Source organism: Geotrypetes seraphini, chromosome 2, assembly GCF_902459505.1.
Source record: "Geotrypetes seraphini chromosome 2, aGeoSer1.1, whole genome shotgun sequence".
In the NCBI taxonomy this organism is placed as follows: domain Eukaryota; kingdom Metazoa; phylum Chordata; class Amphibia; order Gymnophiona; family Dermophiidae; genus Geotrypetes; species Geotrypetes seraphini.
Window position 1 is genome coordinate 229101329 of NC_047085.1, and position 18383 is coordinate 229119711.

At 46.9% G+C, this 18383-nt stretch overlaps 1 protein-coding gene across 2 annotated transcripts in view; it reads left to right on the top strand.

Annotated features, from left to right (window-relative positions):
- MYH9 (myosin heavy chain 9) overlaps positions 1-18383 on the top strand; it is an 807001-nt gene that overhangs the window by 102097 nt on the left and 686521 nt on the right. For both annotated transcript variants that reach the window (XM_033935132.1, XM_033935133.1), the window contains exon 4: positions 16923-16950. In XM_033935132.1, coding sequence (XP_033791023.1) covers positions 16923-16950 — 28 coding nt within the window. The remainder of the gene's footprint in view (positions 1-16922; positions 16951-18383) is intronic.

Genomic DNA, 18383 nt, shown 5'->3' on the forward strand with positions numbered 1-18383 from the left:
CCGCGCACGCGCGGCTGCTCAGTGTTCAATCTTCTGCTCTGCTGCAACTTCCTGTTTCTGGTTGCGTCAGAGCAGAAGATCGAAACTGAACAGCAGCGGGGACCGGGGGAGTCTCATGGGAGCGCGTGCGGGACCCGGCCTGAGGCCTAATCAGTGTCTGTACCGTACGGCACACCAGGCAACATCTCGCGGCACACTAGTGTGCCGCGGAACAGCGGTTGAAAAACACTGATCTAGAGACACTAGAATAGCATGAGGGGGTACATCTTGAAAGGTCTCCAGAAGCTGGATCATGGCACCAGTATCTTTGATATATGAAGGAGATAAAGGCACTTGATCTTTAAGTTGAAGGTCCAAAAATTCCAACAGTGGCTCTAAAACAGATCCTATACCAGCCACTATGGGGCGGGCCGGCGGATTCACCATCGATTTATGGATTTTGGGGAGAAAGTATATTACTGGGATGACAGGATGTGAACATCGCAAGAACTTATATTCCCCCTCTGTAATTGTACCAGCTTCCAGAGCCTGTATTAAAAGATGAGCAATACCCTCAGTAAGTTCTATGGTAGGATCGTGATCAATAGGCTTATAGTATGTATTATCTAATAGCTGGCGATGAGCCTCCTGAACATACATAGAAGTGTCCAACACCACAATGCCACCCCCTTTATCAGCTGATTGTATTACGATACTTTTATCTGATGACAGAGACTTCAGTGCTGCTCTTTGCGGGGGAGTAAGGTTGTCTTTGGCACGAAAAGGTTGGGACTCAAGTTTAATGATATCACGTTCTACCAGATGTTCAAAAACTTGAATATGGGGATCAACTGGACCCGGTGGGCACCAGATAGATTATAATCTCCTCGAGGTTATCCTAGTGTCATCTTCACTAATGTCTATTTGTTGGTCTTGATGCGTGTATATATCTTGAAAAAAATATTTAAGCTTAAGTTTGCGAATGAATTTAAACAAGCATATACGTGTATCAAGTGAATTGTATTGTGTTGTTGGAACAAATGCAAGGCCTTTGGTAAGAACCTGCATTTCAACATCAGTAAGTATTCTCTGGGATAGATTGAATATTTGAGAACCAGCTATGGTTTGGGGTTCTTGTATCGCGAAGGTCTTTGATTGCCTGTCTTTGTGCCTGGCGCTAAAAAAGATTTCTTTTGAACAGGAGCTGCAGCTCCTGGCGCAATTACAACACTCCGAGCAGTATTAGGGTGTGAATCCTCTTCTGAGGTGTCACTGGAGGTCTGAGCATACGTGGGACGCTTGTTGACTTTACATCTAGATTTATCCATCCACGTATATACAAAACCTCGTTGGTAGTCCAACTCATCCCTATGAAGCTTTTTAATCTTAGACCCTCTTAATTCCATTTTAAAGTCATCTAATTTCTTAGTCAGCTCTTGGTATTGTGTAGTATAAACATCTTCCTGAGCATGTTCCTTCAGGTACTCAACCTGTGACTGTAAATCGGTCTTATATTCATCTAATTCCACCTTGGTGGTCTCAATGATCAAAAGCATCAGATCATAAGAGCACTTATTAAGAATGGCATTCCATTTTTGTAAAAAATTAGTGTTGTCTAGAAATAAGCGTGGCTCAGTGCGCATGCGAAGGCCTCTAGGTATACGTTTTACCCTGCAATACTCTGCTAGGGTGGCAGCATATAACTCAGCTCCAATAATACGCTTATGGGTAAACTCCAATGTGTCCCAATCAGAAAAAGAGGCACCCTGTTCAGTAGATGAAAACAGTTGAAATTCTGCCAACAAATCATTGGCTTGCTGCTCACTATATGACAGGGTGAGGTCCCAACCTGAATTAGCCATTGTTAAATATTAATCCCAACAGAGAAGTTGCAGACTCCAGTCAAATATGGGAAAGGGGACCAGTTACAAACAATGTAACAGGAGTGATAAAATGCAAGTGTTGAACTGAAGGAAAATCACTCCGTGGACCTGTTCAAAGTATTATATGGATGATATAACAGAGTTCACAGGCTTGCTCAGAATCATGGAGGGGAAAACTGGGGCGAACCCCAGAGGAAAAACCACCTCACAGCCCAATCATCGCATGGACAAGTGAAAAAACTACGGTTTACTATAGCTTATAGTCAAAGAACTTAGGCAAACTTAGCTTGCAGCTTTCGAGTTCCGACATGCATGTTTCGGTCCTGCCTCAGGGAACACACAGGAAAAATCTTAAGAGAAACACTCATGGGATGGGAGATTCTGAAAAGAAAAAGTTAAACGAATTAATACTTTATTCAAAACAACACGTTAAAAGAATATGCTAAATAAAGTCAAAAAGCGATTTTAAATATAGCTATTGGCTAACAGGGAAAAAGACTCACCCGACAGAGGACTGTTGTCTCACATAGAGAAGCGCACAACGCTGGTAAGCCAGCTAAGAAGTCACCATCTTCCCAACTGGTGTTGCAGGTCACCCTTGCATAGAGTCCCTTGATGCCAATCAAGCGACCTCTTGCACCTTGCCTCTCCTACATCGAGGTGTACATCTCTTCAAGGTCACCCTCTCTGAGGCAAGTTGCGTCACTGATGGTACCAGCAGAAAGTCCAAAGGTACTGGTGCTTTCCTTCCGTGAAAAGCTAGATACGCTTTTCCAAGTGAGTGATATGTTTAAACTCCTTACTCTGACATTGTTTTCATCGGTACCGACCCAGCCTGAGCATAAGGCCACCAGATCCTTTGGCTCTCCAGAGTGGCATCGACATTCCACGTCCAAGCGTAAACCAGTTCTCCATCGAGGCATCGTCGTTCGTTGTCCTGTTCTCGACGCTCCAAGTCCAGTAAGCATCGTTCTTCAGGAGCTTAAAAAAATCAAAACATCGCACCTCATGATCTTCGAAGCATAAAAGAGTGTCATGTCATGCATCATTGTCATCGGATTGACATCGGGCTCGACGTTGGCATTGATCTTCTCGATGCACTCTTTCACCAAAGCCCTTTTATGACACTGACTTAGTCTGATTTAGCTAAGGACTTACCTGAGTCTACAACGGAGGCTTATGACACTATATTGAAAAAGTCTCTGTAAAAGTCTCCACAAAGGGCTAAATCTCCTACTGAAATACTTTTTTCCCCAAATTTATTAGACAGTTAGACAGAGAGCTACCAGTCAAGCTAGAAGCAGAGTCTGCCTACAGTGCTGAATACTTGGAGGTCTTAGATCAGGGGTGTCAAACTCAAATACACAGTGGGCCAAAATTAAAAACTTGGACAGTTGCAGGCCAACCAAAGCAAGTGCCATGGTCGTAACCATGTTTAAGGACAAGGTTCGGGAAAAGAATCTAAGTGTATATTCAAATGATTTTTTATTTGTTATTTCAACCAGAACATACAAATAGAAGTTGCATACGAATCCAGAGAATAACAGTGCTAGTTCACCCCCTCCCCTCCCATCTCTCCCTTCCCTCCCCACCCCAAAAGTCAAATGCCACTACCATGACTGAGAGTGTAAGATAGTCCTAACAATTCAAGAGCATATGGTGTGAGGTCCTGCCAGAAGCATTCCCAGGTCTGACAGAATTTGCGGCCCGGTCCATGATCTAAATCCCCCACCAGTCGCCGCTCCAGTGTCGCATGAGCAATCATCAACGCTCTCCATTGAGCGTAGGAAGGGGGATCACGGGACAACCAGTTAGTAAGAATTGCCTTCTTGCCCATCAAAAGCACTCTAGTGATAAAAGCTGACATTCCTTTGGGTTTGGGCGCAGCTATATTATAATGTCCAAATAAAGCTTTCGGTTGTGGGAGCCTCCGCCAGAGCTGCGTAATATAGTGCCCTAAATGTCGCCAGAACTGTTGAATTTTGGGGCAATTCCAAAGCATATGCCCCAATGAAGCGTGAGCTTGTGCACATTTCGGGCAAGAGTGAATTGTAGTAATCCCCATCCGGGCTGCTCGTTCCGGTGGGATATAGAGTCTCAAAACAATTTTTAACTGCATTTCCCAGTGGACAATATTAGGAGACACCTTCAGAATGTTTTTCAGCGTCCTCTGTAGCTGTTGGGCCGTTAGCGTGCAGTGCAAGTCCTCAGCTCATGTTGCCGCTAAGATGGCCAAATTGGTGCCAGAGTGTCCATCCCGGATCCCCACTATGTGAAATCGAAGCGGAATCCGCTGTTGTGCAGAAAGGCTAAAGAGTTCTGAAAGAGCCTCCCTGTTATCTTCCTCAAGATGGTGCGCTGGAAGAGATTGAACATAATGTTGGATTTGGTAGTATGCAAAAAAATCATTGAGTGGTAAAGTAAATGTCCGACGTAAGTCAGCAAAAGTTGCCAGTCTCCCCTCCTTGGAGAATAAGTGTAATAGGTATTGAAGTCCCTGCTTACCCCACCTCTGGAAGGTGGTATTTTGCAGTCCAGGCTGAAAGGCTCCATTGCCTTGGATGGGTAAGTATAATGAAACCTCAGAAGACAATCTAGCAATTTTGCAAACCCACTTCCAGGCTCGTCGAGCTGGTGCAAATATCGGGTACCGGGCCACCAAAGGACGAAGCCGTGGGTCCGCCACATTGAAGAAATAACTCACATGAAACGGAGCCAACAAAGACAACTCCAATGATGTCGCAGTAAAGTCAGACGTCCCCCTAAACCAATCATTAATGTGTCTCATCTGACAAGCAATAGCATACCAATGTACATTTAATAAGCCATAACCCCCTCTATCCCTAGGTAAGCACATTTTAAGGAATTGCATATGGGGTCGCTTACCTCCCCAAAGAAAACATTGTAATCCTTTAATTAACCGGGCTTTATGAGAATAGGATAAGAGCAGGGGCAGGACCTGAAAACGATACAACCATTTGGGAAAGAGCACCATATTATAAAGAGCCACCCGTCCCGCTACTGTGAGCGGGAAAGTGGACCAGTTTTTTTTTTTTTATTTATAATATTTCTTTATTGAGCAAATTCAGCAACGTACAGAACAAGAAAAAGAAGCATACGGCCGCAGCTCCCAGTGAAGTGCTAAAACAAGGCAGCCAGGGAACTCAGAAACAATACAACAGGAGAGCGCCCAGGCAAAAATGCTAGAGTGCCCAATACATGGTTTTACCAGAATACCCCCCCCCCCCACACATCCTAAACCCCAACCCCCCACTCCCCCAAAGATACCCCCCCAAACCCAGACCCGTGTGATTAGATGGGAAGACAAGAAAAAACTGACCAAAAAGAAAACAGACCAAAAAGAAAGAAAGAAAGGTGGAACAAGACCAAGAGGAAAGAAAGACGAAGGCAGACTACATAGAGAAAACTGCAGCACCCAACTCCCGCCCACGTCACCACAGCTGACAGGGTTAGCAGTTCAACAACATACTCCGCTCCCTGTGCGGAAGAGACAACCAGTACCCCTCCCACACACCCTGAAATTTGGTCCACCGGCCCTCGTCCTGTCTCCCTACCATCCTGCGCTCCAGAAGCGCTAAGTCATATAGGGACAAGTGCCACTGGGAAAAAGAGGGAGCATGGGGAGCCCGCCACGAAATCAAAATGGCCTTCTTGGCTAAAAGGAGGGCCTTGAACACCAACATCCGCTGCCCAACGGAGCAACGAGAGAGAGCCGCTCCATCATAAAAAAGGACTATAGAAGGGGTGCATGCAGGCAACGGAGGAGAGATAGAAGACAAAAAGGTCCACACTCGCAGCCAGAAAGCCCGTATCCGGGGACAGTCCCAGAACAGATGTCCCAGGGTAGCAGGACTCACAGGGCACTTGGGACAACAGGCCTGAGCTGCAAAGCCCGCTCGATAAGCCCTCTGTGGGGAAATAAACGCTCTGTGGAGGAATTTATATTCCTGCTCCCTATGGAGCATATTGCAGGAGAGGGCACGCAGGAAGACAAAGCAACGAGAAATCAAGGAGGACAGGATAGTGCACCCCAGGTCAGCGCTCCACGCCCCAGCCAACATGTCCGCCCTCTCAGTTGACAACGGTGACAATAGCGCAGTAACAAAGTAACGCAGGCGCGGAGCCGGATCCTCCCACAAACCCAAACTCAAGCCAAGACCCTGCGCCACTGAGTACCGCAAGGACGGCTCTCCGAGACTACGAACATAATGACTTAGCTGTAAATAACCAAATGCATCCACATGATCCAAACCGTAGAGGGACGCCAACTCAGCAGGAGAAAGAAGAATCCCCCTCTCAGTGAGCACATCTCCCACTCTACGGATCCCATGTGCATGCCAAATCCGGAATACTCGGCTGTCACTTCCAGGACCGAACTGCGCGTTGCCCACTAAGGGCAACATTGGTGTTGCACTATAATTGACCCCCAAGCGGTTGCAAAGCTGTTTCCAGATACATCTCATATATGACCACACCACATGACCCCTCTGTAAAGAGTCTAACCGAACCGACGGAGCATGCAACAAGAACAATCCTGAGACAGGGGACAGGAAGTCCCTGTCCACAGAGAAGGTCAAAAAGGAGGAACTCTCCAGACACCAATCCCGAATCTGGCGTAAGCCACATGCCAAGTTATAAGCGCGAAGATCTAGAAGACCGAACCCCCCCTGCGCCTCTGGCAGCATCAGAACGCGAAGGGGCAGGCGAGGACGCCTTCCCCGCCACAGGAAAATCCGCAAAGCCCGGTACAGCTCCTCCAAATCCCTATGTCTCAACCAAATTGGTAAAGTCTGCAACAAGTAGAGCCACCGCGGCACAATCATCATATTATATAAAAAGACGCGGCCCGCAAGGGAAACCGGCAGAGCCCCCCATAAGCGCAGACTCTCGACAGAAGACCGAAGCATAGGTCGGACATTAATCTCATAAAGGCGCGTCAAGGTGGAGGGAATAAGAACCCCCAAGTATTTCACCTGAGCCGAAGCCTCCTTCAGAGGAAAGTCCGACCACAGGTGAGAGACACGCAGATGAAGAGGGAGCGCTTCCGATTTAGATACATTGAGTTTGAGGCCCGAGAGCTCTCCAAACTGCCGAAACAACTCCAGCAACAAAGAAAGGTGCGAGACCGGGTCAGACAAAAGAATCATGATGTCATCCGCAAAGGCCAAACTACGCAGGGAGGAAGCTCCCACCTCCACGCCCTCAAGCAACGGATGAGTGCGGATACAAAGCAACAGAGGTTCCAAAAATAAAATATAAAGCAAAGGAGACAGGGGGCAACCCTGCCGAGTACCCCGCCGCAGGGAAAAAACCGGGGAAGCTACCCCATTGACAATCACAGCAGCCTCGGGGTTAGAGTATAGAGCACGAAGAGCGTTCAGATAATAGCCAGTCACCCCATAGCGGAGTAACAACGGGAAGAGGAAAGCCCACTCAACCCTGTCAAAGGCTTTTTCAGAATCAAAACTAATGGCCAAGGTAGGCTGTTGCCGAGAGTCACAGTGGGCCAGAGCCAGTAGAAGCTTCCGAACATTATGACCTGCCTGACGGCCCTTCACAAACCCCACCTGGTCCAGTCCCACCAGTGAAGGGACAAGCGGGGCCAACTGATTAGCCAGCAGCCGGGCCAGAATTTTAAGATCTACGTTGATAAGCGAAATGGGCCTATAAGACCCCACCAAGAGAGGGTCCTTCCCCGGTTTAGGCAGCACAGTTATCAGCGCCTGATTCGAACCAGGAGGAAAGGACCCCCCCTCCACCGCTCGTTCATAATACCGCCTCAACGGATCCGCCACAAACCCCTGCAAGAGACGATAAAATTCCCCGCCAAAGCCATCCGGACCCGGGGATTTACAGAGAGGCAAGGTTTTAATAACCCCCAAGACCTCCTCCCCAGTAATAGGGGAGACCAAGCTCGCACTGTCGGTCTCCGAGAGCCGAGGCAAGGGCAGCGAGTCAAAGTACGCCTGAATCGCAGAGTCCCGGTCCACCACCTCCGCCGAGTAAAGAGAGCTGTAAAAAGAAACAAAAAGCTGTTCAAGTTGAGGCTGGGCTGTGACCAGCTGCCCCCCAGCTCCTCGAAGTGAGGTGATGGACGAGGACCCCCTCCACGCCCTAGTCAACTGCGCTAACATTCTACCCGGGCGATTACCAAACCTATGAAGGCGATATTTATAATAGAAGAGCGACTTGTGTGCCCGTTCATGTAAGAGGGCATGGAGCGCCGCCTGGGCCGCCTGAAACTCATGTTTGTGGGATAGAGTGGGAGAATGTAATACTAGAAGCCTGCCCTCCCGCACTTTACGCTCGAGAGCTAATATCTTTGCCGCCATCCGTTTCTTCCGTCGGGCACAGTAGGCTATCACAGCTCCACGGAGCACCACCTTGGCTGCCTCCCAAAAAAGAGCTCCGTCCTCTGCATGCACCCCGTTGAACTCAACATACTCCCTCCACTGCACTTCTAGATACTGTTTAAAATCAGGGTCAGAATAAAGTGCTACCGGAAAACGCCAGCGCCCACCCCCAGCAGGGGACCCATCAGCAAGACCAAGGTCCATCCAAACCATAGTATGATCAGAAATAGCCAACACCCCAATCTCAGCTTGATGGACTGCATAGAAGGAGGAGCGGGAGAGAAAAACATAGTCTATTCTAGAAGAGGAATCATGCACTTTGGAAGTATGAGTAAAATCCCTCTCTCCAGGATGAAGGGTTCTCCAGACATCTACCACATCCAAAGCCTGCAGCCAAGCACTTAGCCCGTTATCCGACCTCCCAGAGGAACGAGAAGGCCCCCTAGAAGAATCCAAGACAGGATCCAGAATAGAGTTGAAATCCCCCAGAATAATCAAATGGGTCCCAGGTAACAAGGTCACCGACAGGATCACCCCCAGAAGCTTCTTATAAAAAGACCGTTGGGCAGTATTGGGAGCATACACTGACAGTAAGAGTACCGGGCGCTGGTACAATGTACCCTGGACCAGAACATAGTGACCCTCCGAGTCAGAAAGGACCCGAGAGTGAACAAAAGGGATGGACTTATGTAGCAGGAGAGCCACCCTGGCCTTAGCCTTAGAAGAAGAAGCAGAATAACATTGTCCCACCCAGGACTGCCTCAGCTTACCATGTTCTTTCTCGGAAAGCTTAGTCTCCTGCAGGCCCACTATATCTGCCCGATGCCGGGCTAAATGCTGCAAAATCTTGGTTCTCTTTATCGGAGAGTTAATACCCGACACATTCCACGTCACACATCGCACTCCCCTCTTAGGCGTCATTCAGAAGAAAACCAACATGGTCTACAAAATAAAGGAGTAGAAAACTCCTGCCGAGAGTCCCAGCCCTCCTCCCGACAGCCACCCATCCAGCACGCACACACAGACCTCCCACCATCAACCACACCGATCCAAGTCCCCCACCCCTCCATCCACTATCCCTCTTCAACCCCAACTTCCCCCTCCCATACCCCCCACCCCACCCTAGCCCAACTCCCCCTCCCACCCTCCCATGCCCCCTCTGATTCCCCAGCCCACCACTCCAGAAGAGGGTACACCAAGGGCCCAAAGTCCCTCCCCCCTCAACCTCCCATACAGATACCAAGCAGTACAAAGCAAGAAGGAGAAAAGGCAAAAGCCAAGGGGCAAATACCATCAACAACGGCAGGACCCCATAGAGAAAGAGCATCTAAAGGAAGAACAAATCGCAAAGTCTCACCCCTGCAGGACACAACAACAATCTAGCTCAAAAAGCCAGAGAACAGTGTCCAGAACAAACCAAAGTGACCCCCAAGGAGGAGCCACTAAACAAAGATAGTCAAAATAATATGAGCCATCATGTCTCAAGGGGAACACCACCAGGATCCCACGGGCGCTCCCCCACTCATAGCAGACAGGAACCTCCAGCCACTGTCAGGGGCCCTCAAGTGCTCGGCTCCAGATCAGGATACCACAGAAGAACCTGAGCCCGGGCAGCCTCGCTGGTTTCAAAGAGAAAGGGTTGACCCCCATGAAGCACCCGGAGCTTGGCAGGATATTGCAAAGTGAAGCGCAGCTTTTTCTCGGTGAGTTGCTTGCAGACAGTCGAGTAGCCTCGGCGGAGAGATGCCACCTGTGCAGAATAATCCTGGAACATCAGGATACGCTGGTTCTGGAACTGTAAATCCTTTTTCTGGCGTTAGGTGCGAAGCAGAAGATCTTTGATAGCAAAATTGAGGATGCGGAGGATTACCACACGCGGCCTGGTCGAGCTCTCCTGCCTCCTGCCCAGCCGATGTGCCCGTTCTATACGCAAGGGACCCAGGCCCCGCGTAGCCAGCAGCTCAGTCGTCAGCCATGCTTCAAGGGTAGGCAGGAGATCTCCATCCGATATGGATTCAGGGACCCCCACCAGGCGCAGATTATTTCGTCTGGAGCGATTCTCCAGATCCTCCATCTTCTCCTCACATTGCCCCACTTTACGCTGTAGTTGCTGTATCTCTGCCTGCATAAAAGTAATGGTGTCCTCTGCAGTGCTGATCCTCTGCTCATCTTCAGAAACGCGATTGTTGAACTCAGCCACTGATGTAGAGAGGGTTGCTATGGACTCGTGTACTTTATCCAAGCGCGTCCCCAGCGCCAGCACAACTGCCTCCGTGAGGCGCGCTATCATGTCCGCCCCCGCTGAATCAGCAGCGTCTCCCGAGCCGGCCATCTTGCCTTCCGTGCCCGACCCCGATTTCAGTCTTTCGCGCTCCTTTTTACCCGCCTTCGCCGCCATGTCTCCACTCCCTTTTTGTATAAATTTGTCCATAAAGCCCCAAGGAGTCGGGAGAAAATGCTTGGTGGCGATTTTACTCGCTGAATCTGGATCCGGGAGGCCGAGGCAGGGGAAGAGCAGCGGAGCTCAAGGAAAACGCGTCTTCCCTGTTCTCGGCACGGCCACGCCCCCGGACCAGTTTTGTAAGTCCCGTAAAGTGTCATGGAGTAGTGGGGAAATATTACAGTCATAAAGAGTCTGGAGGTCTCGGTTGATCCAAACCCCCAAGTATCGAATCGAGTGCTCAGCCCATGTGAAAGGGAAAGGGCCCCTCCATGCCCGTTGCAGTGTTACCGGACTAACTAAAGCAACAGATTTTTGATAATTTAAGGTGAAGCCCGAATAAAATCTAAATTCGTTAAGGGATTGTAGAAGGTGTCGAATAGAGTGAGAAGGGTTAGTTAGCATAAACAAGATGTCATCTGCAAAGGCTAACACCTTTAATGAATGATCCCCGAAGTCCACCCCTACTATATCAGGATCCTGAGATACAGTGCGCAGAAAGGGTTCCAAGTACAATAAAAACAACAGGGGGGACAAAGGACATCCCTGCCGTATGCCTCTTTCAATTAATATTGGGTCAGTGATAGTGTCATTAACAAGCAGTCTCGCCCGCGGCGTCGAGTATAACGTGCGTAACGCTGTGGCGAACCAGCCCGAAATTCCCATAAAGTGCAGTATTTCAAATAGAAATGTCCAATTAACTTGGTCAAAGGTTTGCGCTGCATCCAAGCTGAGTAAGAGCATCGGGGTATCCTGAGATTGTGTATGGGCCAAGGACAAGAGTGCCTTTCGAACGTTATGGACCGCCTGCCTGCCCTTTACAAAGCCCACCTGTGACGACGCGATAACGTTCGGGAGAAGAGTGGCTAATCTATCAGCCAATATTTTGGATAAAATTTTTATGTCCACATTTAATAAAGATATGGGTCGATAGGACTCAGGAGCAGTGCTGTCCTTACCTGGCTTCAAAATCAAAGTAATCAAAGCCTCATTCGCCTCTGTGGGAAAATGTTCATCCCGCGTAACCTGCGAATAATAGTCCCTAAGGAAGGGACTCAGCTGCTCCGCTAAAAGTTTATAAAATTCTGCTGTAAAGCCATCCGGCCCCAGAGCCGAGAAATTTCTTTGCTGTTGCATGTGACAATTCTTTAGGAGTGATGGCTGCATTAAGAAATTCTACATCAGGGTCAGAGAGCGGCATTAGGTCGGAATCTGCCAAATAATCCCTAATGAGTGGGGCAGCTCCCGAGTCCTGGCGCCCATAGATCTTCTGGAAATGAGCCTTAAAAATCTGAGCAATGTGTGCTGTGGAGTGCTGTAAATGCCCCCTATCATCCTTCAGACCCATTACATAACGATGACCTCGAGCCTGTGTTGTTAACCAAGCTAATAATTTCCCCGCACGATTACCATAGCGATGGTAGCGGTATTTTTGATACAGAAGCATTTTAACCGTACGTTCATGGATATAGGAATTAAGGGTCGCCTCCACAGAAATCAGGCGTTCCCTAGAAGCTCGTGAAGGAAATTGTGTATAATGGAGTTTAGCAGAGGCCAATTCTTTTTCTAGCCTAAGGATGCCCCGAGATAACCGGCGATTCCGCGCTATCACATATGCTAAACAATCACCCTTGAGCACTACCTTAGCTGTGCTCCAAAACAGCGTCGGATGGGTACAGTGTTGACCATTAAAGGTCAAAAAATCTTCCCATTTAGTTGTTAAATAAGATTTAAAATGGTTATCTGAATACAAATAACTAGGGAAGCGCCAGCGTACGGGTCCCCGAATGCCAAAGCCCAGGTTTACGTCAATCCAAATCATTGCGTGATCAGAAATAACTGCAGGACCTATAACCGCCGCGTCCACATTGTGAAATGCCCTACGTGTAGTAAGAATGTAATCTATTCGAGATTGAGTGTTATGCGCCCTGGAGCGATGAGTATAATCCCGTTCTGTAGTGTGTAAGAGCCTCCAGGGGTCAACCAGATCCAAAGTGGCACAGAGGTAGGGTATGCCTCTAGTTTGGGAGGAGCCTACGCTTTGTCCCGGCCCAGAGCGGTCATATGTCGGGTCTAGAACTTGATTAAAATCTCCAGCTAAATAGACCGGATCAGTAATGCGTTCTAAAAGCAATGCCGTGATACCTTCAAAGAAGGCGTGATCGTAAGTATTAGGAGCATAAATATTCAAAAGGTAGAAAGAGTATGTTCCTACCGTCATCTGTAGCAATACATATCTACCCTGTGTGTCGGCATCAATCACTCTCGCTGTATATGGTAAAGACTTACGAATCAGTATCGCCACCCCTGCTCGCTTTTGTGGAGAAGAGGCTGCATACACTGCGTCCACCCAGGACCTCCTCAACTTCCGATGCTCTAGCTCTGTCAATCGGGTTTCTTGTAGACAGGCTATATCTACTTTATTACGTTTTAACTGTGTTAGAATTTTGGTACGTTTAACAGGTGAGGTAATGCCAGACACATTCCATGAGGTAATTCTCAGAGTATTAGCTATGCTGTGTAAGAGGGGCTAATAACAACAAATACTGTAAAGTGTGAGTAAAGAAACCGCCCCAGGTTCCCAGCCATACCCAGGAAAGCCAGAAAGCACTCGGGACCCGCCCGAGTGCCCTCAATAGAGTAAGTGTATTATCTGGCAAGAATCTCGCAGTAACTTCAAAATCTTTACTCTTTCGTCTCTATAGTATATCTATAGCAATATAATAGCAAAGGACTCCCTCCCCCCCTCCCCCTCCCTTCCCTGCCTAACCCCCTGTCGCATGGTTTGGAAATCACAACTAGGGGTCCACCCTCGGGCGGTCCCAGAGATGTGAAAGATCACAAATCAATGCCACTCCAGGCTCCGAGTCCCATCAGTGCAACAATAATTATTATACAGTGTTAGCCCAGTGCTAGGAAAACTTAGAGAAGATAACTTATCCACAACATACTATCTCATGAACAATCAGAACATAACAGATGTATAAACATCAACTCGAATCATGTTTACTAGCTAAAGTGAGCATAGAATTTAGCCCTCTCCATCAGGTCAAATCAGACTGGGTAAGCACGTGGGTATTCACTTATAGCGCAGCTTCCGCAGCCACGTCAAAAACATGCCATTGTCCCAGATGGTGAATTCGCAGGACGGCCGGGTACAAGAACAGGAAGCGTACTTTTTTCTCAGCCAAGGAGGCACATATCGGATAAAATTGCTTCCTGCGCTCTGTAAGGGCCGCTGAGTAATCCTGGAAGATGCGGACCTCCGATTCTTCAAATTGTAAGGTCTCCCGGAGTTGTTTATGTTTGCGCAAGATTTCCATTTTGTGGTTGTAATTCAATAGTTTGGCTATGACCATTCTAGGTCGGGCCTCTCGGGCCTGTTCCCTGCCCAGTCGGTGTGCCCTTTCAAGCCGGATAGGTCCCAAGCCCTCAGGTAAAGAAAAGGTGTTAGTGAGCCATACTTCCAGGGCTCTCGGAGTAACTTTGGGCCCGCTACCGTTTCTGGGATACCCAGAAAACGTAAATTGGACCTACGTGAACGATTTTCCAGGTCCTCCAAGCACTCTGCTTGCTTCCGGGTCAGGGCTTGTAGCTCCAGTAAAGTAGCTGCCTGGGTGGTCTGTGTATCTTCTAATCCAGATACTCTGGTCTCTAAAGCTGTAGTTCTGGCGGTCGTCTCTGTGAGTAGATGTTCCATTTTTAATAGTTGTGCAGAAAGTTTATCAATGCTGGGCTGCATGGCTACTGTGACAGCCTGAGTGAGTGCTGCCAGCGCCTCCGGCGCTAGTTGTTGAATCGCCGGCGCATGGGTGCCCGGCGCCATTTTGTCCCCGCTGCACTGCTGGCGTTCGCGGTCCTTGTGCAGGCGGGTCGACATCAGCGGCGCGGGAGAGGCTAAAAATTTCTCCATGCAGCGGGGGCTTTCAACGCTGCAAATCGCGGGTCTCCTGCGTTCCACGGATCGCTGGCAACAGGGCGAATTTGGACTCGGGGCCCGGGAGCTCAGGCAGCGTGCGTCTGCCGCGGCTCAGTGCATCACGTGACCCTCAAGAATCTAAGTGTAAACATAAGTGGCCAAAGAAGCATTGCGGGCACATAAACTAAAACCTAACAAAAGCAATATAATATAAATAGTGAAAAATAAATACCAAAACCTTGCATGCAGAAAGGTTAAAAATACATAAATAAAAAAATCTCCGCTGCAGAGCATGAAAAAAGTGTAGCTGTCCAGCACTAACAAAATTGCTCTGAGCTGAGCAAACCAAAAGTAAAAATCGGCTCAAAAAATGCAGCAATTTAAAAAAAGGGGGGGGGGGGGGTCACATGACAAGTGCCATAGTCACAACTGTTATCGTAAGCAAAAAGTGGCACAAAAAACACTAAAATTGGTCACATGATGAATTAAAACCGCTTTGTTCTTGTTTAGTTTAAGTGGTATAGTAAGAATTTTAATAAACATAAACATACTCCAGTCTCTTATGTAGTATGTGTTAGCCTAGCTATCGCTACCATTCAGCATTTTTAATTGGTATTACTTATGTCAGCGAAGGCCTATGGGAAATTATATCAATCTGACTCTGGCATGGGAATGCAGATAGACCCTGAGGGCAGTGAAACTGTTTTAAGTATCCCTGATATGTTTCAAGTAGCCCTGATTGAATCATGACTAGCTAAAAGGTGTTAATGTCTGTTTAAGAGGGTGCTTAGGACAATGGGTCCAGGTGCACAGATCAAGAAGATAGGCTGCTTGAATGGGACAAAGAAGCCAGAGACTAATCCCATCTCCATGCCTGCAAGTATCACACCCTCCTTTATCAATTAAATTAACCATTGTTTCAAACAGTTTACAAATTCTAAATAGAAATATACTGGGACATACAATAGTTTCTATATTCAGAATAAGATTCCAAGGTATAAAAGCCTCCTCTCTGCTCTATCTATCAATCTATCTATCTATCTCTGGAGGAGAGGGGTCTTGGCTCTCTTTCTCTCTGGCTCTCCATAGAACTTCAGTCTCTCTGTCTCTTTGTCTCTGAACTATGTAAGGCAGGGAAACTGCTTTGCTCTCTGCTTAATTGTAATGCTTAATTATTGTAATGCTTCAGAATATTGCTTTTCTGTAAGACTATTTCTATAATATATTCTATATGCAATCACCTCTGGCTGTGCCTTTTTAATTCTACTTCCTGGTGAATCTTCAGTGAGGGAACTGAACCTGGGACCGGGCATCTGTCAGGGCGCCTCTCACTTAACCCCTACCACCTAATATTGTGGGGACCACTAACAAACCTGACATTTTGGGGGCCTGTCTCGGTCCTTCCTGATGATTTCATTTGGGTAAGTAGAATTCAATTTTTTTTTTATGTATAAGAGTGAGATAGAAATCAAAAGTCCTTGGAAAACCCTTATTGATTGTACGTTAGACTGGATGACACACTGTTGAAAAGTTCCAGTAATATTGTGGGGTTTTATACTTGGTGAGATTACAGAGTCGGATAGAAATCAAAAGTCCTTCTGGAACCCTTAAATTGTTTTAGACTGGATGACACACTTGTGAAAAGTTTCACATAAGTAATGCCAATTAAAAATGCTGAATGGTAGCGATAGCTAGGCTGACACTATGGTCAGTTGACCAAGGTCAATCTGTGGATTTTCTTAACATAGAACAGAAGTATTTAGTAAGTCCCCCTTTTTCCTCATCACCCAACATATTAAGAACCACTATCTTTCAGTCTTGCTCATATAATTCAATTTCTAACGCTCTTTCTTCCACTAATATACCAAAAAGTCACCTTTACATACATCTCTAACATTTTTTTTTTCTGCCTCTGCTTTTGCAGACTGTATTGCTTAGCTGCTTTTGAGTTTTATCCAGTATTTTGTATTGTCTTGCATCCTGTATTTTCATGACCTTTTTGGTTTTATCTTTTCAGCCACTTATTTGAAAAACCATATCTGTTTCCTTTTACTTTTACACAGGCTTGTTGTCATTTGTAGAGCTCTATTCAGTTTGGACCACTCGATTTGATCTCCCACCCCATCAGCTCTTTTCTTTAGGTACTCCATTGACTAAAGTTGGCGTGTTTTGAAATCCAGGAATTTTGAGGTGATCTCTCCTAAAAATAAAAAATAAAATTCTGATATGAACTGGAGTATAACTACATTTTTTATTTGGAGCTTCATAATATGTAGACTTGCCTTATGTCATCTTTGACAATTCTTTTTTTTTTTTTTTTTTTTCAGATAGGGAAGACCAGTCTATCCTTTGCACGTAAGTATTGAGTGCCCTGTTTTTTTTTTAAGAATTATTGTAGTGGTGCATTCATGTAGCTAGTACTGTTTTCCTTAAACCTGTCCTGGGGACCCTCTAGGTAGTCGGCAAACCGTGGCTCGCGAGCTGCATGCGGCTCTTTAGCCACTTGAATGCAGCTCGCGGCTCAGCTAACTAGAGCAGAGGTGCCCAACCTGCTTCCCTTCCCCATAAAGATAAGGTGACCATATGTCCCGTTTTGAACCCCTGTCCTGTTGTCCCCATGCACAGCTTCGGGATGCCGAAATGTCCTGTTTTCAGAGACAGTGTCCCGAAACTGTGTGTGGGGGCAACAGGACAGGCAATCCATTTCCTTCCCTCCAGCGCCAAGGCGACCCAGCCCACACTGCTGCTGCCTAATGCCGCTTCAAACCCCCCCCCCCCTTTGCTGGTTCCTGCTGACCGCTGGGTCATTCCATGTCAAGTGATCAGATTCTTGGAAAGTGCCCTGCATGACCATCACGGATTTTGATGAAACTTCATATGCAGAGTCCACCATGTCTCAAACAAACTTTGGTAAAGTTTTAGTTTCGCCTGTGGAATATTTGTGGAGATATAGCCATTTGTTTGACCCCATACCACAATGAAATACAGTACGACAATGACATTCTGACAACTTTGAGACACAATATCTCCCGAGCTGTGTTTCCAAAAAAACTGAAACTTAGCTACCCGGCACAACTTTTTTTGAGCTCTGTTCATTGCTACCAATAACAATTTTTGCCGAGCACTGATTGAATGCCTGAATTACAGTAAACTTGGCCGAAAAAATTAGTGCTCCAAAAAAAGTCAAAGTTTGACATTACTTAGCTCCCACAATAATTGAGTAATAAATGCGAAATTTGGCGCATAATGTCTCAGTACAACGTTGTTTTCAAAAGTACAATTTCAACCTCCAAGCTCTTTCCATTAGTTTACAATTAAGTGTAAAGTTGCTAATTTGTGTAAAAAGGCCAAAAATAGGGTATTTTCAGCCTGCTTTTACAGAAAAATACCTTTTAGAAACTTTCAAATCAGTCTCATTAGAAAGAGCATATTTCAAACCCCCTAGAAAAGTGGACTTCATTTTTCAACGCAGGTTAACAATGGCTGAAAAAGGGGGACAAAGTTGGGAGACGTTGCCACGGCAACAACCTCTATTTCAACATAGTTCTGTCATTTTTAAAGTTACAGTTTTGTATTGACGTAGTATTACTACTACTCTATTGCGTTGGTCCATGGTGACATTGTCACTACCAGTTCAAGAGTTTGAACTGGCAACCCCATCGCCATAGGGGTCATGCCTGATAGCTGTGCAATACCAGCCACGGGTGGGCCACTTCGTCCAGGTTCCCAAGCCTCGCATTTGGTTTCTTTGTCAAGGTTCCAAAGCCTTTTGTTGGTATCTTTCTGGT